Source organism: Nelumbo nucifera, chromosome 1 (assembly GCF_055504915.1).
Source record: "Nelumbo nucifera cultivar China Antique chromosome 1, China Antique-T2T, whole genome shotgun sequence".
Classification (NCBI taxonomy): domain Eukaryota; kingdom Viridiplantae; phylum Streptophyta; class Magnoliopsida; order Proteales; family Nelumbonaceae; genus Nelumbo; species Nelumbo nucifera.
Window position 1 is genome coordinate 118,408,537 of NC_142649.1, and position 14,364 is coordinate 118,422,900.

Below are 14,364 nucleotides of genomic sequence, written 5' to 3' on the forward strand. Positions count from 1 at the left end.
ATCGGGTTTTGAGCGAAATTGCCCGAACCACATCCGTTGATATTGTAGTTTTGAAATATTAGTTTATATGTATTGACAAATTGGGTATAGGTTTGGATTTGGGTTAGATTCAAAGTTGAGGTTACTTTGGGTTGAGGCAAAGTTGTACCAAACTCAATCGGTGGTAATGGAGATTTGAGATCAAATCCCGCCAAAATCAGGAGATTGGTCAGATGAGGAAATCAGAACAAGAGCAAGAAAGCCATGAAAATTTGGTCACTCTTGTGAAACTTTTTATCAATGACAAAGAAGAGCAGTTTCTCACTGTCTTGAGATTGTGAAATATTGAAAACACATTAATTACATGGACCCCATTTTCTTGAGAAAATGGTCATACTTGGGATATCGGCCAACACTACCTACAACTCCAGGGACATGGTGTTTTGTCGTTGATGAAGAGGGCGTCCTTCTTCTGTAAGTCATCTTGAATCTTGAAGAAAAAGAAGCTTAGTCATCGCAATAGAAAGCTCCCCTTTTTGCTGATATATTTGATCCATTTGCTGAATAAGTGAAATCTGGCAATGACTACAATAATGTTTTCGTTCCTGGTTCAGCTCTTTTTTTCCAGCTGCAATAAGTGGTTTAGTTTTAATCACCTTTTATTCGACTTCATTTGTTTGCATCAGGGATAAATGAAAAATATTCTTGACCTTTCAAGGTATATTTTACTTGCTAAAATGAATAAATTCATTGATCAACAAGTAACTTTTTATCTATTTTGGTAATCTTAATTCAGGAAAAGTGAAATTTGCCAACTTTCAAGTAAAATTGCCTTGAGATCTCATATATAGGCTTTGCACTAGGAGCAAATATTCAATATTTGTGATACCCTTGTTGTAAGACTCAGACCTGACCAAAAACTAGTAATGGGTGGTCTTTTTGGGCCTTGATTAAGGGATGTTTTATATAATGTAGATAAGAAATCAGTGGGTCTAGACTAGTCCACACCATCACTTTGGTAGGAATCAATCCACACCACACCATAGTCCATAACTATTTTGGATTATGGATAAACAATGTGGATTGGACCAATCCACATCCACAATGGTGTTTTATAAGTGTGGTGTAGACCAGTCCACTTCACACATTTTGATTCTATGCATTTAATCATAAATGTCTAATTTTTACACCATATAATAAATAAATTAAAAAATATTGATAAATTAATATTAACCAATAAATATTTATTTTAATAAAATGATTTAAGAATAAAATAAAAATATTATTTATTGATAAAAACATTAAAGTGGTGTTCGGTTTCGTTGTTGTCCACGATATATTGCATTTGAAAACAAACTGCTGCTCATTTATGTCATTCTGTTTTGTGTGGTGTGGAAATGGAATCCACGTGCAATTCACGTGAAGTCTTATATTGTAATTTAAAATTTTTAATAATAATAAATTTTTATTGTAATTTAAAATGGAATATGAAATTTAATAATAATAAATCTTTATTGTAATTTAAAATTTCCACGTGCAATCCACATGAAGTCAAAATTTTTTGTTTATATTTACATACATATAGTATATTTATTTATACTATTAAAAGCACAAATGAGGGTGTGAAACTTTACTAAACTACCCATATTTCTTAATTTAGTCCCTCTTTAATTATAAGGGCTAATAATGTAATATCATTTATAATTTTCACCATATTTAATCCCCACTCATGAAATCTTATATTTAAGGTATTAACTCACATTCTCTTACATTAAATCTTGTATTTAAGGTATTTTTATTTAATAATTATAATAATTAGATCTTTATCAAATACATAAATAATTTTTAATAATATGAAACCCATGTTTTAAAGGTTAAAATGCTAAAACATCACCTGAGTTTTCTAACCATTGCTGAAAACCTCCCTTGAAGTTTGGTAATTGCAATCATCACCCTTGAACTTTAACATAGTTGCAAGTAGAACCTTCTCTTGTATTCCTCTAACAAGAGACATGAAAATGTCTAAAATGACCATGTAGTTACTTTGACTAAAATGTTTATTTTCCAAGTTTTCCCTTCATATCAATTACTACCTTAAACCCTTTCAACCTTTTCTGAAATTGATTTATTTTATAATTTTTCCCTTCATATGAATCCTTCAAAGGTAAAGTTGTAATTTTAAACTTTTTTTGTCATTTAAAGTTTGTATTGTTTTTTATCCAAAATCTAGACTCAATAGTAACCACATGGGTATTTTGGACATTTATGTAACTCTTGTTAGAGGGTTCTAAGAGAGAAGGGGCTACTTGCAACTGTATTAGAAAATTTAAGGGAGGCGATTGCAATTACAAAACTTCAAGGGAGATTTCAACAAAGGTCAAAAACCTTAGGGGAGATTTCAGTAATTTATCCTTTTTCCAAATTAACCAAAAAAAAAAAAAAAACCATTCTTCCATCCAAGTGGTGGATAAGCCAATTCAACCATCTAGTCCAATTGGATGAATCCATGATGTCATAGTTAAATAAAAAAAAAATGTAGAAAAAATGGATCATTTCTCTAATATTTTATATTAATCATATTAAATTAAAAATAAGTGTCATAAACAAGAATTGTTTTTATTGACAATGCAAATGAACTACAAATTTTAAAACCAACAAAAAAATGAAAATTGATTTCCTATTTGGCCTAGGTCAATAGTTCAACTTTTATGTCAAATGTGTCAATATTTGATGTCATAAATCTTAATTAAATAATAAAAATTGAAAACATGATAAAAACTCAAAAAATGAAAAATACATAAATTTTGCAAAAAAAAATTGGGCGCATCTCTAATATTGTATATTCATCATATTAAACAAAAACAAGTGATGTAAATAAGAATGATTTTTATACACATAGAAATATAAAAAATGTAATTTGAATTTAGTCCGTTTTTATTTGTGTGGGTAAAAAAATAATTACAACTATTATTTTTCATCTCATTCAAATCCTTCTCATTAAGTTATATATTTTAGGAGCATCCATTCTCTCTCATTAAGTGATATATTTAAGTGGACTCTACTCAAGAAATAATTAGTGTTTGCAAATTGTCTTGGCCCAACTGGTCAAATAATTAAAATCACCACTTGGTAATAATTTTGGTTTTGAATCAACCTCAAACTCACCAATAGCTTAAAATTTGTTGGCCAAAATTCATTCGACCCAAATGGTTGATCATTGACTTGCTCGACTCGGGTAATAGGTAACAGGTCACAAGTTACAACTTACATGCAAAATTTTAGAGATCATAACTTTATGCTCAGTTGTTCAATTGGGGTGATTTTTTTTTTTAATTTTATGTAACTTTTTGCCATTTATGTAATGCCATGCATCTTGGCCCATTATTTTTGCTAAGCTTTGTTTGGTCTCTGGGAAGATTTGGGTAGGATGAGATGAGAAAGTGTGAATTTTTCACTTTCCATTGTTTGGTTATACAAAGGAAAACAGTGGGAAATTTCCTTTTTCCTTGTTTGTTTTGTGTGAGGAAAACAAGTTTGTTCAAGGAAGATAGAGGGGAGGAAGAAGAAAACAAGTATGATTGAGGAAGATAGATTTGAACCCCTCCCCCAAATCTTAGTATCGCCCCCAAAGTCAACGGCTTCAATTTGCAAAAAAATGGGATAAAAAAGTTAGATCTAGGAACCCAATGACTAATGTTAGATCTAATTGACAAAAATGTTAGTTTTACAAATGGAAATCCCACTTTGTTTTATAGTTAGTTTAACTACAAAGAATGCTTTGATTTAATGTTAGTTCTACAAATGTAAAAATGTTAGTTGTTGGTTTGGTAGATTTATAAAGATGTTAGTTTTACATATAGAAATGTTAGATCTAGGAATCCAATAACCAGATCTGTAAATTTTATAGATTTAACAATCATGTCGTTCTTATTTTTACAGATAAAAATCCCACACACATCAATGACATTTCCACATCCCAAATTTTAAGTGTTAGTTGTTAGTTTCGTCAGTTGGTAGACATGGAAAAAATGAAAATGAAATAAAATGGAGGTTGTCAGAGAAGAATGGAGTTTCACTCTAGCCAAACCTTTGCTAGAGACATTGAAGGAAACAACTCGGGCTCCAACCATTGAGGCAGGGGCGGAGCTAGCCCCTTTACTCATGTTTCCTAACTTTTGGCTCCCCCTATCCATGTTTTTTAGGTTTTGACCCCCTCAATAAAAAATCGTAGCTCCACCCTTGCATCGAGGGGGAATAAAGGGATGGGGAAGAAGGAAGAACGAGTAAAAAAAAAGAAGCAAGTAAGCAAAGGATATAGAGGTTGAACAAAAAGAGTCTCTCGAGATTTTCTACTCTGCAGACAAGACTCGAAATATTTTCTCAATAGAGTTTCTTCACTGGGGTCACACTATTTTTGTGCAATCCAGCCTACTTGATTTTGGAATCCGGCATTCCACATTTTCCCCATCCCATCCCCTATTTACCTCAAAACAAATAAAGGAAAAAGAAATATTCTTGAAATATTCCCTTTTTCCGCTACGCATCCCACAAACCAAACACAAGGCCTCTTTTTGCCTCAAGTCTCAATTTTCAGCTTTTTTATATTTATAAAAAATTAAAAATAAAAATTAGACGTAAGTATATATAATGGAGCAGGCTTAGGTTTTAAGCTAATCCATCAAATTTTCGATTCCATGAAAATGAAAAATTAGAGGAAATCATCTGTCGTTTATTTGCGTAAGGAACCAAACGCAGCCCTAAAAGCATTCAAAGTCATCATTAGTATCTAACAAGGCACGTGCATCCTACTAACTAATAAACAAGACTTACCTATCCAAAAAAGAAAAAAACAAGGACCGACTCGTTCCACCTTGTACCACTCTATCAACCATCATGTAGCAGGTAGAGATTACAGAAACTTTACGCGTGTGGCTGGTCTGATCTGACTGATCTCTTTTCGTTTGCGTTTTCTTTTTTCAAAATAGCGCCTCATTAATGAAAGCAGATGGAATCAAATTCGTGTGTTTCATACTTTAATATCAAGACAAGAAAGGAGAGGAGGATAATCCTTTCTATAAGACTCCATAACCAACCAAAATTGACTTCGAAATTTTCTCCCCCTTAGCGGTCAACAATGCAATGTTGTAATTTCTGTCCTGATTTGTACAAATCTTCTCTCACAAATAACCATCAATCCGTCCACAGAGAGAGAGAGAGAGAATCAATTGTATGATTTGGTTCACACTAATGCAGCACAATGAGTTATCTGGTGTCACCCAATTGTTAAATTGTTTGATCACGGTCTATGGGCAGGCGAAGGGGATTTCGTTTGTTTTGATTTTTCCGATTTGATTATTGTTTAATGATCTGTAACTCATCAAATTAAATTCAAACTCAATTTATTTATTTATTATTCCCCATTCTAATTGCTATAGTTTAGTTATTGGTGGAAGAAGTACCGGAAATTGAAAAGCTAACAACTTAAAAAACGGTGCCGAAAAGCAAGAAAGGGATAACACTCTTCCCCTACATAATCCCCACTTCGTTTCGCTTATACGTCTCTGCTGCTTTTTTTTTTTCTTTCTTTCTTTTGGGCAATCCATTCCCTCTGCTTCTTCAAGGTTCAATCTCTGAAACCTTGAAGGAGGGGAGAAACCCAGGAAACTAAAACAAATGACAAAATGCTAGAGAGACAGCGACAGCGACAGCGACAGAGATAGAGAGAGACACAGACAGAGAGAGAAAGAAACCCTGCAACTAATACTCTGCCTTTCTGGATTAACAACGAATGCTAGAGATGAAGGCATGTAATTTTGCTATCTCCATGTCTCACCTCCTTCGTCATTGTGGTAATATCTATATTTATTAGAGCATTCTAACTCTCATGAGTCATGTCTACTTGCAGACCAGAAGCTTCCTTTGCAATCTCTCCATTGCAGTTGTGTTTTTGGCCGCTTATCTCTTCACCTCTTCTTCCGCTCTCAAGGTACTTCTTCTTTTACTTCTTGTACATGTTAACAACAAAAAGCTACTCGGATCTCTCTCTCTCTCCCCAAGTCTTACCATTGTTTCTCTTCATCAGCAAGGGCAAATCTGCGTTAAGGACAGCAATTGTGATGCCGGGTTGCATTGTGAAACGTGCGTCTCAAACGGAAACCTCCGGCCAAGATGTACTCGAGTCCGACCATTGAATCCGACATCAAAGGTGACTAGAAAATTTTAAGCTCTGATCTTTTGGTGTCAAATGTTGTTTACGATTCTTCATCTTGTATTATGTTGTTTTTTACTTTTTAGGTAAAAGGGCTGCCGTTCAATCGGTATTCATGGCTAACGACGCACAACTCGTTTGCTCTTTTGGGAGCCAAGCCGGGCATAGGATCTGTTCTTCTCGCTCCTGAAAACCAGCAAGACTCCATCACCAGTCAGCTCAACGTAAGTCAAATCCTTCCTCTTTTTTCATTCATGCTTCCTGGATATGCCACCCCGGGAACTGAATCCGCATTTGCTCCTCATATAGCGCTCTTCACGCCAAACTCATAGAGCACTTGAAAGTTAAGACAGCCGTGCATCGGGAAATCTACTTACATGTTGTCGTTCACGGGGATGAGGAGATGTTTCCAATGCACGGCTGCAACGTGCTGTGAGGAGCAGGTCCGGATTTCCGAGAATTCGCCGGAAAGTAGGTAGTTAGCCGGTGACGGTTGATTTGATTGCTTCTGAGTTATGAGTTCTGTCCATCTGCAATTTTAGAGACGCTCTCACTCTGCCTTGCACGCTTTTCAAGTTTACCCTTTACGGAGGGAGCTACTGTCGAAACACCAAAACAAAGCTCCTGCCGTCCTTTTCCAATAAAGAGGAAAGCAACATTTCACTGGCTTTCCCTACTCAAATAAAAGCCCATTCATTTTATTCAATATTTCAATCTAACCATTTTAAAATTTGAATTATTCAAGAACGAAATCCGATAATCGGTATACGTGGAGGTGGTAAATGATAAACAAAACAAAAACAATGGCTTGGGCGAATGTTTTACCATCTGAAAATAATAATATGATTACTTAAATTAAAGTAAAAAAATGTTCAAACCGAATCGGTCAGGGGTCTAGTTACCGGTTCGAACGGTCTGACTGTTTGACCTGAATGATTGGCTCATTCTGACAAAAAAATAAAAAATTTGAATAATGATCAAAACCGTTCAAACGGTTTGAATAATTAATCGACTGGTTCAGCGGTTTATTGATCAAATCAATGATTTTGAGAAAAATAGAGGAGGTGACCGGTTCCCGGTTTTTTCGGTCTGACCGCCCTGTTTGGTCCAATTTTGAAGACTATGCATAGAATTATAGTTGTTTATTTCAACTACCTTTAAACAGAGTGAACAAAAGTATCCCTATCACTTTTTTGTTTAAAAAAAAACAAAATTGATAAAATAAAAAATAGAGTGATTGTTTCAGGGGCAAAAATGATATATTCATATTTAATTTAATTGAATGGATCTTAAGGTTAAAATTGTTATTTTTCAATGATTAAGTAAGTTGATTGCAACGGAAAGATAGATTTTAGCAAATTCAAAAAAAATTATAAGGGGTATTTTAGTAAATGGCTCGAGTAGGTAGATTGAATGCAATTGGCACGACCCATCCATCATGGTTTGGTTTAATGATGAACTGACATCCAGCTGGTAAGTTTTGCAGCATGTTATTTATTTAGACACTGGTATTTTGATTTGTGATCATTGATCAAACAACACTCCTTTTCTCAATCTGTCTGGTATTGGATTTTTAGTTGGGTTAGAAAATTAAATTGGATTTGATTTGTGTTAAAGGGTATGTGATAATTTATTTTTTAAATTCGAATAAAAAATAACATAACTATAGAATTAGCATAGTCTTCTACATATAGTTTTATTTTGAATAAAAAATTATTTGGCTTTTTTAATGGAGGGACCAGCCACGTGTTCAAAGGAGAGCCTTCTTGTCTTGTGGCTCTGCTTTAATAATTTAGATATATTCCAAAACATCCCTATACGGGCTATAACCCATTGAATTTGTTTCATATTAATTATGCAAAGCTACTGTTTTTGTTTTATACTAATTGTGAGTGGGGCTTATTGTATGTCACATGGACTTTGGCTTTTGTTTTTTTTTTGGTTTCTCAAATCTCACCTGCTTCAGTCCTTGTCTTTGAATGTTTTTTTCTTTTCTCTTAAGGCCTCGTTTGATTTTTGGTATTTCACTTATATTGGTATCATTTATCTGTATGATTGACACGCATATGGGGGTGGCAATTTGCATTATATTTGGGTCACTATGAACACAATATGATTAATTGATCGTGTCAATTTCACAAGTATGAACACAATTTGTTTATTGCATATAAAATGATACAACCCGCATAATACGAATTAATATATTTAACCTCTGTACCAAATTACACATATAACCTAAATTAACACGAAATCTACATATAGATTTAGATGGTAAAATAAACGTTTTGATAATGTATTATTTAGACAAATTCATAAAAACAGTTCAGTTTCGTCGTCCCTACTACCCATAATAATATTTTATCCAAATAAACAAACATTATCTAATAATTGAAACTTTTGACACATTTATTAATTAGGTTAAATGAATAGACATGATTTTAATAAGACAAATCCAAATTCACCAACTTTGTATGTTATTTATCTGTCAAGTATTACCGGTCTTTCTCACACGCATGAAAAATAAAAAATAAAAAATTATTGGTGGGACTTGCGTGCTCAAAAGTGCCAACTTACTGAAAGGAACAAGCACAACTTAATGTTGTCGTAACCAATAGACAATGGTTTGCTTACTTTGGTGGATACCCACCCTTGGGTTTCAGGAACTGATAATGGAAAAAAAAAAGTCAATGTTTCAGACTTTTAGTAGTTAGTACTAGAAATCTTGTACAAAGACTATAATATTGATCTACCTAAAAAGAAAGAGAATTATATATCGGAATGTTTTTGGTAACTAACTACAATTCCTCCGGTACTCCAGTTGAGCCTCACTCAACCCCAGAAATTAAAATCCCAGCCCCATTTGTTTTAGTTTTAGGTCAAGGTTGATGGCAGCTTCATGCCATAAAGAAGAAGTGTACTTTTCCAGTTTATCCCAAAAAAGAATTTATTAATAAATTATGCTTCTATTGATGCTCAACAAGTTTCCAAGCAAAGAAACGGTGGCATTGATGATGAGTGTAGTACCTGTCCCCACCATACAAGTGTGTACATGTTGGTTGCAGAGAGAACAAATGACTCTGTAATGTCAAACTAGCTGCAAATTAATATAATATGTCATGCAAACATGTGCTGCAACAGCACTCCGTGTTTCTTTGGTACTACACAACCAAAACCAATTTCAGCATCAAACCATGATTTCTCACAAATCAAAATTTCCATTTCCGCTGAACACAACCAAAACATTTCTTTTCTTTTTCTTTTTTTATCTTTTCATTTTGGTTGCTTGAATTGAAATAAGATGCATTAATATTTAGTAGCACCGAGTTTGCTCTCTCTGTTAACAAATAACAACTGAGCTCTATTTGCAGAATGGAGTTAGGGGGCTGATGCTTGATATGTATGACTTCAACAGTGACATCTGGCTATGTCATTCATTCGGTGGCCAATGCTACAACTTCACTGCATTTGTGAGTGTGGCCTTGTGTTGTATGTGTGCCATTAAATTTTTAGAGTCGATTCTCTTATCTGCTTTGGTCTTATTTGTGGATAATTTGATTGTAAAACTGTTTAACCAGCAACCGGCCATTAACGTGTTGAAAGAGATTCAATTGTTCCTTGAGGCAAACCCCACAGAGATAATCACCATCTTCATTGAAGACTATGTCACATCCCCACGAGGCCTGACCAATGTCTTCAATGCTGCCGGCCTTAGGAAATACTGGTTTCCGGTGTCTCGGATGCCTAAGAATGGAGGAGATTGGCCAACGGTTGATGACATGGTCCGTCAGAATCAGCGTTTGGTGGTCTTCACCTCTAAATCTGCCAAGGAAGCTTCTGAGGGCATCGCATATGAATGGAGATACCTTGTAGAGAATCAATGTAAGTCTTTATTGAGCACCCTCCCTCCCCCAGAAAAGAACAAAGGAATTGAAGTTTTTATTGCTAAGATTAAATGACATAATTATCAAGATCAAAGCTGAGGACCTGATTCCGGTGGTGGGCTAAAATAACAGATGGCGATGGTGGGATGAAAGCGGGTTCTTGTCCAAATCGTGCAGAATCATCTCCCATGAATACAACGACGAGGTCACTTGTTCTTCAGAACTACTTCCCTAATAACCCAAATATTGTGGAAGCTTGCAAACATAATTCAGCGCCACTCGTTAGCATGATGGGAACTTGCTATGAAGCAGCTGGTAAACGATGGCCCAACTTCATCACTGTTGATTTCTACAAGGTATTGATTTTTCAGCATTCCACATAGGCACATAAAAAGTTCCTTCTTTCTACAAAAGTAAGGAATAATCAATGTACTTCTACCTTAATTATGGCCATTACTTATTTACAGAGGAGTGACGGAGGGGGAGCCTCAGAAGCTGTAGATGTAGCAAACGGTCATCTAGCTTGTGGGTGCACCAACATAGCCTATTGCAAGGTATTCTTGATACACTATTTGTTATTGTTACTAGCACCACCCATTATACACTTGTGTTTTTGTTGCATTTGCACAAAGAATCTGATGAAGCCGTGGCGGTTAAATTTAAACAGCGTCTTCTTTCCTCGGCAATTGCTTTTAAACACCCTTGTATGACTATCAATTCACAAATGCTTGTACAGCTCTCTGTTCTTTCTTAATCAGTAAATCTTTAATTAGCTTTAAAGATTAAACATCATTTAGTAAGACTGGATTCTTGTAGTAAGCTAGAGTTGTACAGACTTTGTTTAAAAGAAAGAGAGAAAAAAATGTCTTTTATGCTATTAAGTTTGCACCCAACTACTCAAGAATCAAAGTGGTCATCAGCTTATGTTGTGAAACAAAACTTGAACATATGAAACAAGTGTTGATATTAATTTTAATTTGTACCCAACTACCCAATAATCAGTAAATCGAAGTGTTGATTTATTTTGGTGAGGTCTGATATTGGGATTTGACTTTGTCTCTCTGTATTTGTTATTGTGAACAGGCAAATGCGACTTTTGGAACATGTGAGATCCCTGAGGCGAGTGCTGGCCCTACAGCTGCAGCAGGTAACGAGACTGGCGCCGCTTCCTTAAGAAGTAGAGTATCGTTCCAGCATTGGGGGTTGCTAGGGACGGTCTTGATAGCTGCTTTCTCTTCCTAATTTAAAAGCTTTAATTATATGTATGGTTTGGCATGAAATAACTGTTCTTTGTAAAGGGGGAAGAGGGAAAGAATGTCCTAAACACGAAGACGATACATGACCCCCATTTAGGTTTGTATTTATGGAGTTGGGTCTATTAGAAATATTGAAAAATATTAAATTTAATTAGCATCCTTCTCAATGTATTTATGGACCTTCTGTACTATACAAGTTATGATTTCTGTTTTCTTAATGGATGCCGTGAATGCACACATCATAAGCTGATTTAGATTTTAGATTGCTTCACGACTTGTCTTTTTAATTTTTATTGTTGGCATATTCCCTTGTCGGACTCGACGATTCGGACCACGCCATATTCTAATTTAATAATCCCTTAAAGACAACAACAATGAGATTCGGTCTCCTATCCGGCATAGCTCCATCCGAGGGGCTATGGGTTTGATACTTTGAACAGTTTATGGTTTTTCATGTCCACCTCATCGTGAATCGTGATTAGACCGTTTCTGTTGTTTGGGCAAGAAAGGAACTTTGTTTTTACCACATGAAACTTGGAATGGGTAAAGAGGGTATACCGTAGACCAATTATTGTCCTATATATGCAAATAAACTTGTGTCAAGAGAAAAAATGACCAATGCAATCTTTAAACAAAATTAAATTAGGTCATTCAAGAAATAAATACAATCCATGGTTACAACTTGCATGATTAAACAGGGAATGGACTCCGAGTCTGATTACAAATTGTTTTATAAATATACAGTATAATTGTGTACATATATTTATAGATTCTGAAATGGTCGAAGCTCATGCTCTGCATCTCGCAGTACATCTGGTGCCCAAGTTTCTGGGCAAGGATACATGCATGTGTCGTTGATGATTATTATTATCCCTCATGCAAAAATAAAGATAGCACATGTTTACCTGTTTGGTTTGGTTTGGTTTGAAAGAAAAGGTAGGAAAACCAAACACAGACACAGACACAGACACAGACACAGACACCCCTTTTCCTTTTCATATAATACCTTTTCTTTCTAACCAAACAGATACCCCTTGTCACCCGGTCTATCCGCCTATCCTCCCTAAATCCCTCAACCCTATTGAGGAGGAAGATCAGTAGAAGTGCCACTGCCTGCTGCCGCTCGCTCATTCCTTCTAATTTTATCTCAGTTTCATCATGTAAATAAACTCCAAAGAATCTGAAATGGGCTTAACCAAACTAAAAATCAAACCAAATCGAATTGAATTTAACTAAATCGATTCAAATAGCTTAACAGAAATGTCAATTGGATTCTTTGGTTTTAATTGAGTCAAATCGAATCAATCAAATGAACACCTCTAACTTCATACTCATGCTAAAGGAGAGAAAATTAGGGTTATTATCTAACACTCTCTTTCACTTTTATTTGTTTCTCCCATCACTTTTCAAAACCTCCAGAGATTCCGTTATTAAAGAACTTATGTTATCTAAAACTTACCTTCTATCGAGTCATTGTTAGTGACCACTAACAAAAATTGTCCAGGTAGGGCATTACTTACTATTAATTACCAAATTAGCATTAATCCTGTGTTAAATGGTCATTAAAAAAATTGTTTTTAATTACCAAATTGTTTTTTTTTCCCCTACTACCCATATATCCCAAGCCCATTTTTTCAACTCGAGCCTAGTCCGTACTATAATTTGATGTACTCATGTTGAGTTTGGGCCCATGTATAATTGGGCCGTGCTTGGACTGGGTTCGGACTACCTAAGGGCTAAGGGATAGGCCTGGGCCCAACCCAAAAAATAAAAAAAAAAACCTGATTTCTTGGGCCCAAACCCAGCCCGAGGACTGAAAATCCAAGCCCAGCCTGTATAAAATTTCGGGCTGGGCTGGTTCGGGCTCGGTTTGGGCCCGCCCAAGTTGCACCCCTAAGGGCCATCATATGTGAGATGTGCAGAAATGGATCGTGTTGAAAGAATTTTTGTTGGGAGGAGATCCGGTGGCCAGTTTAGGTCTGAACACTTTGCAGAAAGGAAATTGTACAATGGACTTAGTGAATTGGGCTCATGGGCTCTATACAAGGTTGAAAGTATTGGCACAGGCCGATATGCCGGTAGGGTGTATTTGTATTTTTTTATTTTATTTTATTTATTTATTTATTTTTTGAAATAGGTCCAGAGGGGTTGGTTTAAGGCCTGGTCATCCTTTGAACTAGTGCCTGACCCGCTACAATCCCTGGAGGGACGTATCAATAAGCCATCGGCACGACACAATACAGGCCAATACGCATAGATACTTTGAACCTTGGCTCATATGCCCTTTCATGATTTAATTAGACCCAAAATCACTCCCTATCTCCTTTTGTAGTTTTTTTTTTTACTTCTATGATGCGAAACTTGTAAGCCCCTTTCACTAAAAAAAGCCTGTTAAACTTGAATCACAAGGGGAATGATATTTATCATTAACTCTTCTGGTATAACGCTATGTAATAAACTTGGGTTTCCACACTTTTTTTGTGTGTGCTAAAATAGAAAAATACAAGAACGAAAGGAAAAAACAACACAAACAAACAAACAAACAAACTACAAGCTAAGCACTCCGAAGAGTAGCCCCTCTCCAGACATCAACAAGACATAGGAAAGATAATACTCGGCCGCTCAATATATATCCAATGTACTGTTCCTTTCATGACCTGCATTCGCCAAACAATCAGCTGCTTTATTGGCTTCCCTGAAGACATGAGTGTACTGAACGTTTAGCCTCCATTCTCGCAGATATTGTAGTATTCTTCGATGATTGCCTTCAAACTTCATGGGTGCAGCATCTCGACCTCTTAGGCAGTCAATACCAGTTTATAATGTTTGAACCTGTAAGCTTTTTTGGCAATTTCATGGGCTTCTAGAGCAGCCCAAGCCTCAGTGGTATTTATGGAGGATTGACCCACTTTTTTGCTTCTACTTGTCAATATCTCCCCCTGGTCACTTTTTGCTGTACATCCAATTGCAGTCCCTCCTTCAACTTTTCGTTGATTCAGGTGAAAAGATCCATCTCACCCTTAGGTTCTATTTTAAATTC

General features: G+C 35.5%; 1 protein-coding gene across 1 annotated transcript; it reads left to right on the top strand.

Moving 5' to 3' along the window:
• Positions 1-5,185: 5,185 nt before the first annotated feature.
• Positions 5,186-11,569, top strand: LOC104601748 (PI-PLC X domain-containing protein At5g67130-like). The gene is made up of 9 exons (XM_010265205.3): positions 5,186-5,782; positions 5,885-5,965; positions 6,062-6,184; positions 6,274-6,411; positions 9,556-9,654; positions 9,763-10,066; positions 10,201-10,424; positions 10,536-10,622; positions 11,152-11,569. Exons 1-9 carry the CDS (start codon positions 5,768-5,770, stop codon positions 11,308-11,310), a joined length of 1,230 nt encoding a protein of 409 aa, XP_010263507.1. The 5' UTR covers positions 5,186-5,767; the 3' UTR covers positions 11,311-11,569.
• Positions 11,570-14,364: the final 2,795 nt, after the last annotated feature.

What these genes read in the sequence shown, in the direction of transcription:
- LOC104601748 (XM_010265205.3), top strand. An exon ending in CCTCTTCTTCCGCTCTCAAG is followed by an intron (nt 5,966 to 6,061) that starts GTACTTCTTCTT and finishes TCTCTTCATCAG; the next exon opens with CAAGGGCAAATCTGCGTTAA. An exon ending in TCACTGTTGATTTCTACAAG is followed by an intron (nt 10,425 to 10,535) that starts GTATTGATTTTT and finishes ACTTATTTACAG; the next exon opens with AGGAGTGACGGAGGGGGAGC.